General features: G+C 36.7%; 1 protein-coding gene across 2 annotated transcripts in view; it reads left to right on the forward strand.

The window, feature by feature from the left end:
* STXBP5L (syntaxin binding protein 5L) overlaps positions 1 to 13,808 on the forward strand; it is a 338,252-nt gene that overhangs the window by 112,830 nt on the left and 211,614 nt on the right. For both annotated transcript variants that reach the window (XM_087439668.1, XM_087439669.1), the window contains exon 5: positions 11,834 to 11,968. In XM_087439668.1, the coding sequence (XP_087295794.1) occupies positions 11,834 to 11,968 (135 nt within the window). The remainder of the gene's footprint in view (positions 1 to 11,833; positions 11,969 to 13,808) is intronic.

Genomic DNA, 13,808 nt, shown 5'->3' on the forward strand with positions numbered 1-13,808 from the left:
ACTAAAATTCTTAAATATCAGTCTTTGACTTAAGATGCTGGGAAATCTTAGGGTAGCTATCTATCCCTTTCCCTGGCTGTTGTGGTTCTTATTGTCATCATTATTATAATTATCATTAGCTCTTTTGGGGAGCCTATATAGCCACAAGGCTTTATCCCTACTACTAACTGAGTAATTGAGATTCTTATCCTAAAACTTGAAGAGTAAGTAAGCAGCAGTCATTCAACCACAGAACAATGTTTTTTAAAATATAGTTCATAGATTATCTGTATCGGAATCACCTAGAGAAGTGCTTCCTAAACTTTAGTGTGTATATGACTCGCCAGGGGGTTCTTCATAAAATGCAGTTTCTGATTCTGGAGTAGGGCCTGAGATTCTGAATTTCTACTAAGCTTCTAGGTGATGTCCATGCTGCTGGTTTTTAGACTTTATTTTGAATAGCAAGCACTGAGGATACTTGTTAAAATATCAGTTATATGTCTCATCCCAGGTCCATGGAGTCACAAGTTGTGTGGCTGGGAACTGGGAATATGAATTTTAATGAGATATTTATTTATACCAAAGATGAAAAATTGTTGCTATTATTTAGTGGTTCTTAACTATGGTTGTGCATCAAAACCACCCATAACACTGTTGCTAAATATTACCTCAGAAGTCCTGAATTATTATCTCTGGCATTTGTATTTTTAATATGCAGAATCATTATACACATGATTCTAAGTGTAACCAGGTTGTCAAGCATAATTATAAGTATTATAGAGGGGATTGGAGACATTTGTCATCATGCTTGTTACTAGAGGTTTCACCTGAAATCCAGACAAAAAATAGGACTAAAATTGAATGATGTTAGAACTTAGGGGAAAAAAGTTTCAAAGTTGAAATCTCCCACTAAATTTCGTATACCATAATTTCTGTAATTTTAAACCATTTCCTTTTTTAAAATATGTTTTTGGCTTGTGTATTGACAGTGTTTCTCAAAATAAGGTCTGGGGGCATAATCTTTGGGTTATGAATTTTCCACAGTAATTTTTGATTGTACTATTATTATTTTTATAAGCAGACTAATGGAAACATTCTGAATGATTTGAATAAACCATTTTGTGTAAAAATACGGGTCCAATATGTGAAGTTAAATTTGCATTTGTGGTTGTGTTGGCACCAGCTAGTGTTATTTTAGTTCTTATTGATTAATAAAAGAACAAAAGTGGACTATGCACATGTGTTATGTATTCATGCCAAATGATTGTAAGATTATGTGATGGTGTACTATACAATGGAGTTCAAAGCTGTTCAAGTAGAGGCAAATGGTGCAAGAGAAGCACTGAGTAAGTATAGACACACCAAATTCAAAGAACCTGTGCAGTCAGAATCATGTCCATGTTGTGAGGTTATTTTCTTTCCATAAAAAAATTGATGTGTCACATAAATTAATGTCATTAATTTGAATTCTAGTGGTAGTTTTATTTGTATTTAGTTTGTACTTTTTGTTTTGTGTGTATATAAGAGCTATAAGTATGGGGGATTTATGTCTTATTTCATTTTTATACATAAGTTAAAAAATTATAAAAGTCAAAAGTGAGGATCAGCAAGAAATTTTAAAGGTTTGTACATTATTCAAGCTTGAGAAACATTTATTTTGTTTCATATCATTGTGTAACATATATCAAATTACAGTTATTTGATCTTTAATGGCCCAATTCAAATACAATTTTCTACATTAGCTTTCCTTGATTTTCTTTACTGGAATTTATCCCTCCCTCCTTTGACCTCTTTGTAGCAATTAACACATTTTACTTTTACTTTTCTTACTTGTCTTCTTGTCTTATCTCTCCTATTAGATAGTATGTTTTTTGAGGGGAAAAGAGTTGGTGTGTTGTGATCAGGGACAGTACTTTTTATGAAGAATTATTCAGTGAAGTTTGAATAAATGCATGAATGGATGGAAGACTAAAAATGTCTTAGATGGACAACCCACCAGCTGGGAGAAAATATTTGCAAATCATATATCCAACAAGGGGTTAATCTCCATAATATATAAAGAGCTCACACAACTGAACAACAAAAGAACAACCTGCACAAAAAAATGGGCAGAGGTTATGAACAGACATTTTTCCAAGGAAGATATACAGATGGCCGATAGAAACATGAAAAGATATTCAGCATCACTAATCATCAGGGAAATGCAAATAAAAACTACACTAAGATATCACCTTTATACCCGCTAGAATGGCTATAATCACCAAGACAAAAGAACAAATGTTGGAGATGTTGTGGAGAAATGGGAACCCTAATTCACTGCTGGTGGGAATGTAAACTGGTGCAGCCTCTATGGAAAACAGTATGGAGATTCCTCAAAAAATTAAAAATTGAAATATCTTATGATCCAGCTATCCCACTGCTGAGTATTTATCCAAAGATCCTGAAATCAACAATCCAAAGAGGTTTATGCAAAAAAGAGAAGTCAAGATGGCGGCATAAGCAGACTCTGAACTCACCTCCTCCCGTGGACACAGCAAAGTTACAACTACTAGTGGAAAGATTATCCCTGAGACAGAACTGAAAACAGGATAAGGGGAACTCCTGCAACAAAGGACAATCCTAATCGAGGTGGAAGAGGCAGAAACTCCCTTCTGGAGAGAAAAAACACCGCCTTCACAAGCCGCAGCGCCTCACGGCCGCCTGGGAACAGCCCATAGGTACGCAGCCCTCCCTGGAGGAGCGGGGCCCTGAGCCAGGGAGCGCCCCCGCTGTGGGCATTTTGTGGACCCAGCACAATCGAGATGAGTGGCATAATATCTGACTTTGCCTGCTACTAAAACATTGGGGAGTACTCCCAGAAAAGCTGGTTCACAAAGAAATTAAAACCGGCTCTTAAAGGGCCCACGCGCAAACTCACTTGTTTCAGAAAGCAACCTAAAATCACCAGAAAGAAAGGTGCACAGTGCTTTGGTGAAAAGAGACTCACCTAATAGGCCCTGAGTGCATCTCAGTGAGAGGTGAGACCTCTCCAGGGACTGGGACATTGGCGGCGGCCATTGTTGTGGCCTGGTGTGGGCGTGCTGACACAGACGCCATTGGAGATCTCCCTGGGGCCTGCTATCCAAGGTCTGCCCCACCCACTAGAGCACTGATTTAATCCAGCTCAGCCAGGGCAGGCAGCCCACCCTAGAGACTGACCCCACCCAGCAACAAGCCCTCAGGCAACTTGTGGGCCTGCATAGATTGGTGACTGGATTCTCTGCAGCCTGACAACTGAGCCCACTTCAGAGGGGCAGGGCATGCACAAGGAGTGGGTGGAGAGTGTGGGGCAGTGGTGGAGTGTGTGGGGCTCCTGCTGTGGAGAGACTGGGTCCACTTCAGGAGGTCGGGGCGTGCACACAGGGCAGGACTGTATTGACTGTGTGTGTGGACCTGTGGGTGGCAGGGCTTGTCAGCTGCAGAAGACTTGTGCTTCTCAAAGACCCACATAGGGGGTTTGCCCCACCTTCCAAAGCCTGTGCTCCTGTGCCTGAGGCCAGCCCCACTCAGCTGCAATCCTCAGAGAGTTGACAAGCGACCGAAAGGCTGGAGGCTTATAGCAGTTGTAAGCCCCTGAGCCTAACAACCTGCCACGCTGGGGGCCTACTCACTTAAAAGAAATACTGCAACACAAATGTGGTATTAGAACTTACAGCCAACTGTGCTGGGGCTCCCCACACCTGATAAAGAGAGTGAAGGGCCCACAACAACTACAAGCAGCTGAGCATTACAACAGCTGGCCAGGAGCATAACTCGGCCTCCTTGGGTGCCTACAGAGAGAGCAAACAGGCCACAACAGAAGGACACACATAGACCACATAGGGGTCACCCCTGGAACATTATGAGCTGAGGGAAGCACAATGCAGGCCTCCTAAGGCATCACTTATATAAGGTCACCTATCCAAGAGCAGGAGACGTAGCTGACCTACCTAATACGTAGACACAAGCACAGGGAAAGATGCAAAATGAGGAGGCAAAGGAATACATTCCAAGTAAGGGAACAGGACAAAACCCCAGAAAAGGAACTAAGTGAAACAGAAATGAGCTACCTACTGGACAGAGAGTTCAAACAAAGTGTTAAGGATGCTCACTGATCTGGGGAGAAGAATAGATGACTCAGGGAGAATGTCAACAAAGAAATGGAAGATATAAAAAAGAACCAATCAGAAATGAAGAATACAATACTTGAAATGAGAAATTCACTAGAGGGACTCAAAAGCAGAGTAGAGGATACAGAAGAATGGATCTGCGAGCTGGATGAAAGACTAGAAGAAATTACCCAAACTGAACAAGTAAAAGAGAAAAGAATTAAAAAGAGTGAGGACAGTCTAAAGGACCTCTGGGACAACATCAAGCGCACTAACATCCATGTTATATGTGTCCCGGAAGGAGAAGAGCGAGACAAAGGGGCGGAGAATCTATTTCAAGAAATAATAGATGAAAACTTCCCTAACCTAAGGAAGGAAACAGACATCCAGGTACAGGAATCACAGAGAGCCCCAAACAAGATAAACCCAAAGAGGCCCACACCAAGACACATCATAATCAAAATGTCCAGAATTAAAAATAAAGAGAGAATCCTAAAAGCCACAAGAGAAAGACAAATTACATACAAAGGAAACCCCATAAGGCTATCAGCTGACTTCTCAGCAGAAACCTTACATGCTAGAAGAGAGCAGCGCGATATATTTAAAGTGCTAAAAGGAAAAAACTTACAGCCAAGAATACTCTACCCAGCAAGGTTATCACTCAAAATGGAAGGAGAGATCAAAAATTTCCCAGACAAGCAAAAATTAAAGGAGTTTGTCACCAAGAAACCAGTGCTACAAGAAATGTTAAAGGGACTGGTTTAAGGGGAAAAGAGAAGACCACAAATAGGAAAAACTATCTGTTTCCATGATAAGAGGGTAATGGATACAAATGCACAAAAAAGAGGTTAGATATGATATCAAAAACATAAAATGAGGGAGGAGGGAGTTAAAGAGTAGAGCTTTCAGACAGAGGTCAAACTAACGAGACCATCAATTCTGTATAGAAGGAGAAAGGAACAGAGAAGGAGTACTAAAACACTGAGGAAAAAAAGTTAAAAAATGGCAGTAAGTACATACTTATCAATAGCTACTTTAAACGTCAATGGACTAAATGCTCCAATTAAAAGGCATAGGGTGGCTGATTGGATAAAACAACAAGACCCATTTATATGCTGCATACAAGAGACACACTTCAGACCTAAAGACACTCACAAACTGAAAGTGAATGTCAATGAAAAGAAAGCTCGGATAGCAGTACTCATATCAGACAAAATAGACTTTAAAACAAAAACTGTAAAAAGAGACAAAGAAGGGCATTACATAATGATCAAGGGAACAATCCTACAAGAGGATATAACACTTGTAAATATCTGTGCACCCAATGTAGGTGCACCTAAATATATAAAGCAATTATTAACAGACATAAAAAGAGAAATAGACAGTAACACAATAATGTTAGAGGACTTGAACACTCCACTTACACCAACGGATAGATCATCCAAACAGAAGATCAATGAGGAAACATTGGCCTTAAATGACACACTAGAACAGATGGACCTAGTAGATATATAGAGAGCATTCCATCCAAAAACCGAAGAATACACGTTCCTTTCAAATGCACGTGGAAGATTCTCTAGGATCGATCACATATTAGGCCACAAAACAAGTCTCCATAAATTTAAGAAGATTGAAATAATACCAAGCATCTTTTCTGACCACAACGGCATGAAACTAGAAATCAACTATAGGAAGAAAATCAGAAAAGCCACAAATACGTGGAGGTTAAACAAAATGCTACTGAACAACGACTGGGTCAATGAAAAAATCAAAGAAGAAATCAAAAAATACCTGGAGACAAATGAAAATGAAAATATGACATGCCGGAATTTATATGATACAGCAAAAGCGGTTCTAAGAGGGAAGTTTATAGCAATACAGGCCTAGCTCAACAAACAAGAAAAATCTCAAATAAATAATCTCATAATGCACCTAAAGGAACTGGAAAAAGAAGAACAAACAAAGCCCAAAATCAGTAGAAGAAGGGAAATAATAAAAATCAGAGCAGAAATAAATGAAATAGAGACTAAAAAAACAATAGAAAAAATTAATAAAACCAAGAGCTGGTTCTTTGAAAAGATAAACAAAATTGACAAACCTTTAGCCAGACTCACCAAGAGAAAAAGAGAGAAGGCACAAATAAGTAAACTCAGAAATGAAAGAGGAGAAATTACAACAGACACCTCAGAAATACAAAAGATTATAAGAGAATACTATGAAAAGCTATATGCCAACCAATTCGACAATTTGAAAGAAATGGATAAATTCTTAGAATCATACAACCTTCCAAAACTTGATCAAGAAGAAGTAGAGAATTTGAATAGACTAATCACCAGTAAGGAGATCGAAACAGTAATCAAAAACCTCCCCCAAAGTAAAAGTCCAGGACCAGATGGCTTCCCTGGTGAATTCTACCAAACATTCAAAGAAGACATAATACCTATCCTTCTCAAACTCTTCCAAAAAATTGAGGAGGGGGGAAGCTCCCTAACTCATTCTACGAAGCCGACATTACCCTGATACCAAAACCAGACAAGGACAACACAAAAAAACAAAATTACAGGCCAATATCACTGATGAACATCAATGCAAAAATCCTCAACTATTAAATACTAGCAAATTGCATACAACAATACGCTTAAAAGATTATACACCATGATCAAGTGGGATTTCTTCCAGGTGTGCAGGGATGGTTCAACATTCGCAAATCAATCAACGTGATAGACCACATTAATAAAATGAAAAATAAAAATCACAAGATCATCTCAATAGATGCAGAGAAAGCATTTGACATGATACAGCATCCATTTATGATAAAAACTCTGAATAAAATGGGGATAAAAGGAAAATACCTCAACATAATAAAGGCCACATATGACAAACTCACAGCTAATATCATCCTCAATGGTGAAAAACTGAAAGCTATCCCTCTAAGAACAGGAACCAGACAAGGATGCCCACTGTCACCACTCCTATTTAACATAGTACTGGAAGTCCTAGCCAGAGCAATCAGGCAAGAAAAAGAAATAAAAGGGATCCAAATTGGAAAGGAAGAAATGAAACTGTGTCACTATTTGCAGATGACATGATTTTCTATATAGAAAACCCTAAAGGATCCAGCAGAAAACTTTTAGAAGTAACAAACGAATACAGTAAAGTTGCAGGATACAAAATCAACATACAAAAATCAGTTGCATTTCTATACACTAACAACGAAGTAGCAGAAAAAGAAATTAAGAATACAATCCCATTTACAATTGCAACAAAAAGAATAAAATACCTAGGATTGGATTGGAATAATTAGCATAGTTAAGATGCCCATACTTCCTAAAGCAATCTATAGATTCAATGCAATCCCTATCAAAGTTCCAACAACATTTTTCACAGATATAGAACAAAGAATCCTAAAATTTGTATGGAACAACAAAAGACCCCAAATGGCTAAAGGAATCCTGAGAAAAAAGAACAAAGCTGGAGGTATCACACTCCCTGATTTCAAAATATACTGCAAAGCTATAGTAAGTAAAACAGCATGGTACTGGCACCAAAACAGACACACAGATCAATGGATTAGAATCGAAAGCCCAGAGATAAACCCACACATCTATGGAAAGCTAATCTTTGACAAAGGAGTCAAGACCATACAATGGAGAAAAGAAAGTCTCTTCAACAAATGGTGTTGGGAAAACTGGATAGCCACATGCAAAAAAGTGAAAGTAGATCCTTACCTTACACCATACACAAAAATTAACTCCAAATGGATTAAAGACTTGAATGTAAGACCTGAAACTATGAAACTTCTAGAAGAAAGCATAGGCAGTACGCTCTTCGACATCAGTCTTACCAACATATTTTCAAGCACCATGTCTGATGGGGCAAGAGAAACAATAGAAAAAATAAACAAATGGGACTACATCAAACTAAAAAGCTTCTGCACAGCAAAGGAAACCATCAACAAAACAAAAAGACAACCTAACAATTGGGAGAAGGTATTTGCAAACCATACATCTGATAAGGGCTTAATCTCCAAAATATATAAAGAACTCATGCATTTCAACAACAAAAAAACTACCAACCCAATTAAAAAATAGGCAAAAGACCTGAACAGACATTTCTCCAAAGAAGATATACAGATGGCCAACAGACACATGAAAAGATGTTCAAAATCACTAACTATCAGGGAAATGCAAATCAAAACTACAATGAGATATCACCTCACGCCCGTCAGAATGGCTATAGTTAACAAGACAGGAAACAACATGTGTTGGAGAGGATGTGGAGAGAAGGGAACTCTCATACACTGCTGGTGGGAGTGCAAACTGGTGCAGCCACTATGGAAAACAGTATGGAGATTCCTCAAAAAATCGAGGATAGAGCTACTATATGATCCAGCTATTCCACTGCTGGGTATTTATCCAAAGAACTTGAAAACACCACTGCGTAAAGATACATGCACCCCTGTGTTCATTGCAGCATTATTCACAATAGCCAAGACTTGGATGCAACCTAAGTGCCCATCAAGGGACGAATAGATAAAGAAGCTGTGGTATATATACACAATGGAATACTCCTCAGCCATAAGAAACGATGAAATCCAGCCATTTGTGACAACATGGATGGACATTGAGGGTATTATGCAAAGTGAAATAAGTCAGAGGGAGAAGGTCAAATACCGTATGATTTCCTTCATTAAGTAGTAGATAATAACAACAATAAACAAACACATAGAGACAGAGATTGGATTGGTGGTTACCAGAGGGGAAGTGGGGAGGGAGGAGGGCGAAAGGGATAATTCGGCACGTGTGTGTGGTGATGGGTAGTAATTAGTATTTTGGTGGTGAACATGATGTAATCTATGCAGAAATAGAAGTATAGTGATGTACACCTGAAATTTATGCAGTGTTATAAACCAATGTTACTGCAATGAACAAAAAATAAAAACAAACAAACAAACAAAAACAAAGAGGCTCATGCACCCCTATGTTCATTGCAGCATTATTCACTATAGCCAAGAAGTGGAAGCAACCCAAATGTCCCTTGACTGATGATTGGATAAAGAAGATATGGTATATGTGTGTGTATATATATATATATATACACACACATATACAATGGAATACTACTCAGCTACTAAAAAAGACAAAATTGTTCATTTGCAACAACATGGATGGACCTGGAGGGTATTATGTTAAGCGAAATAAGCCAGACAGAGAAAGACAAACACTGCATGATTTCACTCATATGGGGAAGATAAACTAACACACAGGCAGAGAGAACAGTTTGGTGGTTACCAGAGGGAAGGAGGTTGGGAGCTGGGCACAAGGGGTGAAGGGACACATTTATATGGTGACTGACAAACAGTAATGTACAACTAAAATTTCACAATGTTATAAACTATTATGACATCAACAAAAAAAGTCTTAGATGATTTACTATAGGGGAATGATAGTGAATATGGATATAGGGACAAGATCATTTTTCCAAGGCTCACATATAACAGAAAATGCTTCATCTTGCAGATGGTGGTGGTAAAAATACATTACAAATGAAAATGTGACTATTAAACACAATAAATTAAGTTCTATAAGGGTATTGATTAGTCACTTATTAGGGTTATCGAATATACAGCACAAGTGTAATCATGCCCCCTCTCTCTCACCTATGTCAATCATCTTAAGTATTTCACATTACTCTTTTTTATTGGGTTCATATAAAGTCTGGGAATCTTTCTTAATTAGTTGTTTAACCACTACCCATCGGTTGGACACTGGACATTAGATGAAACTCTTTTGTCATCAAGGGTTTAGTTTCTTGTCAAAAAGAATGAGGAAAAAAGTAGTATTGGTTCAAGGAATACTACTAATTCTGTTTGGATCTTCTTCATGTATTCTATTGTTCTTGTACTGTAAAATCTGTCTGTATTAAAATTTTGTCTCCTAATAGTTCTTAGACTTTTCTTCTTAACCTTGGAGATGACTGTGTAATATTGAAGTGCTCTTTTTCTACCTGAACTCCTGTATTTCTGTCTACTTTTATGAGATTAGTGTTCTTTCCTACTCTCCCTGTGATTCAGAAAGGATGATCTTAAATTCTCTTTCAAATGAGTTTCATCTTTCTACTTAGGTTGAATTGAAAATTGATCCTTCATTGCCTAGAAACATGACCATCAAGTTATTTCCTGTGGAACATTATTAAATATCCCTTGGCAATAGCAATTCTAAACTTTAGGTTTTAATCAGAATTGTCTAATATCATATAGGTTATACTTTAATTAGACTGTCAGTTAACTCTGTGAGTATGTAATAGCAGGGCTTCTAGTTTTTTGGATGTACCGTGCAAGGTGCTTTCAGTGGAATACTTTTTTGTGTGTGTGTGAGGAAGATCGGCCCTGAGCTAACATCTGCCAATCCTCCTCTTTTTGCTGAGGAAGACTGGCGCTGGGCTAACATCCATGCCCATCTTCCTCCACTTCATATGGGATGCCACCACAGCATGGCTTGACAAGAGGTGCATCGGTGCTCGCCCAGGATCCGAACTGGCGAGCCCCGGGCTGCTGCAGCGGAGCGCGCACACTTAACCGCTTGCGCCACTGGGCTGGCCCCACAGTGCAATACTTTTGAATAGACAAAGTTTGGTTTAGAGAGGTAGGCTGTTGAATAAGTCAGTGAACCACATTGAGAATATAAATTCGACAGACTGGATGTTAACTCTTATATAAAGAGGTACAAGATGGAATCTTATTGGGAACTTACCATTCACATTCCTTTTTTGTTTGTTTGTTTTTTATTCCATATTGGTCTGTCCGCGTGGCATCAGAATACTGTCCAGCTCTTCTAACAATTTACCGGCTCCTTTTCTGAGTAACCTCGAGGAAATATGATTCAATAACAAGTTCTAGCAGGGGATAACCACGATCTTATCCCCCTTGTCTTTTTAAGAGTGATTAAGGACCATGAGTAGGCCATACTAGAAAGAGTGATAATGCTGTGAATAGAAGACTCTGGTAAATTCTCAGATTTCATATATGGGAGTCATGGTTGCTCTGACTGGAACAGGTTCCCAGAGCTGATCAGAAAGCCCATTAGAAGATGAAGGTAGAACAAAAAAAATAACGGACTAGTACCGTGAATCTCTGACCTTCCAAGTTTTCGTTATACTACTACTTAGGTGCCAAGCATCTGAATAAAACGTAAATAATCTATCATCTCATGCAGACATAGCTAAAAACTCTCTGAGAACTCTGAAATTTATGTTTCAAATGTGCCTAATTTCTATTTGAACTGAATGTTACCAAAAAAACCAAGCAAACAATGTAGCTTGGTAGAAAGATGGTACTTTTGCAACCAAACAGGAACGGATTTGAATCCCAGCCTTGCCACGATTAGCTGTCAGTACTAGGCAAGTAAAAATAAAAATTCTTGGCCTCAGTTTCCTCTTTGTAAAACAGAAATATATATCTGTCTTGTAGTGCTGTTTTCAGAGTTAGAAATAATATATATTAATGCCCATCTCAGACACTTATTTAATAGAGGTTATTATTATCATTATTTTTAATGGTATTTTCTATTGTTATTTATCCTATGCCCTCTACTATAACTAAATGCCACTTGAGTATATACTAAACTTTATTGTTTATATAGCTATCACTTCATAATAAGTGTAAGGAAAATATAATGCTGACCAGACATAAAATTTAGATATTTTAATTGTAATTTTCTTTCTTTCAGAATTACTTACTGTCATCTACCTTTCCAGAGTAAATGGCTCTATGTTGGAACAGAAAGAGGAAATACACATATTGTAAACATTGAATCTTTCATTCTTTCTGGGTATGTTATCATGTGGAACAAGGCAATAGAACTGTAAGTTTGAACTTGAATATCATTTTATTTGACTTAAATATTTCATATGGTTATGTAACATATATATCAAATTACAGTTATTTGAAACATCTATAGCTAATTTATGATTAATTTGAGTTAAAAGTTTAGCTAAAGTAATTTAAAACCATAAAGGCTTTTAGAAATAGATATTGTAGTATTAACATATATAATTTTAGACTTTCTAACTACTGTAAACAGTTGAGGGTTATGTATGCAAAATTTGGTGATAAAATAGTAAGTCTCTTTCTGAAAGTTATACATGGAAATCATCTCATTTCTTTGTAGTCAACCTTAGTATAGCCACTTCCAGCAGGAATGGCAAGTGGATTGTGACCACATTTAGTTTTAGGTAAAAATAATCATGATCAGTTCACATATTTTTTAATGCTGGCAGGTTATTCTTCACTTGCCTCATTAACACATTGCTCTGGCTTCAAAAGAGAATCAGTTTATCTATATATTTCCTGTTGTGATGTATATAGCTATTTGGGTGTGTGGTTGATGGCAATTACCACTTTGACTTTGGCACTCATATTTAAATTTCTGCACTTATAAAATGTGAAATCCTTAAATGTGAAACTTTGTGGAATTCCAAGCCATCTATTTGTAGTATGTACACAAACAATTCTCCTGATTAATGTGATAATCAGAAAAACAATTTTTCTTTAATAAATGTTTATGCTCTGTACATATTAGATCCTTAATAAGGTACGTTTGACTTGAGGCTGGCTCATTCTCTCTCTCATATATATATATTCTAAGTTACATAATTAACTTTTCTCCAAAACTCTGATTAAAACAGCCTATTTTTATGAAACTTGACTCTTGTCTTTATAGTAAATCTACTATTCCCTATTCCCAGTGTTTCAATGTGCATGTGTTTTACTTGATAGGGAAAGTCGTTACTAGTTATATTCTTGTTACAATATTCCTTTTGTATTATGTCCTAATGGGTATTTTATTAATGATAATTTTTCCTTCCTCATTAGATTAACTACTGCTCCGGGGAAGAATCTTTGTTTATTTCTCTTTTCCTTTTTTTTTATACTTGGTTTATTTTGGTGATTTCCACAGAGTAGCTACTAAATGACTAATGACATTATTGAAGAATTAATATGATAAATAGTTACACACTACTGTTGACTTACAGCTTTCATTTATATTTATAATTGGTCTGAGCTATTTTGCTCATATACATTTTAATGTTCTGTATATGTATTTTTAAAAACATTTATTTTATAGACAATTATTTCTCCCCCAAAAAGTTAGGAGTTTTTAACTATTTAGGAAAGACTTTTTCCCCCTATAATCTTAGTCCTATAAAAGCAATAAATAGGGCTGAACTTAATGCTTTTTTTCATAATATTGTTTTAGGATATTGATAAAAATGCAAATAAACTTGAGATTGAATTGTAGAGCTTTTATACAAATTTAATATTAGTACAACTAGTAATAGATACATCATTTGTGTTCAGCTGAACACAACACAACACACACAATTGAGCTGCTAAAGTAATTATAAAGAGTTTATTATCTAAACAGATTAAATATTTCACCACTCTTGCAATGTTTTTTATATATTCATTTACTTAAATCCTTTTCATAGTTCAAATTAATACTACCTGAACTAGTGACTTATACTTTACCTATATGTATTTATATAGTCTATACTTTATGATGTCAGGCTAATGAAGAGTTTAAAAACATATATTATAAAGAAGGGTAAAATTAGGAGAAATTAAAGAAGTAAAATAAGGCATTTTTATTTTTCATAGTATACTCCTATATATGCATCAGAATAAAATCTACCATTTGTATA

This window comes from Ceratotherium simum, chromosome 15 (genome assembly GCF_057802395.1).
Source record: "Ceratotherium simum simum isolate JZ-2026a chromosome 15, ASM5780239v1, whole genome shotgun sequence".
NCBI classification, from domain to species: domain Eukaryota; kingdom Metazoa; phylum Chordata; class Mammalia; order Perissodactyla; family Rhinocerotidae; genus Ceratotherium; species Ceratotherium simum.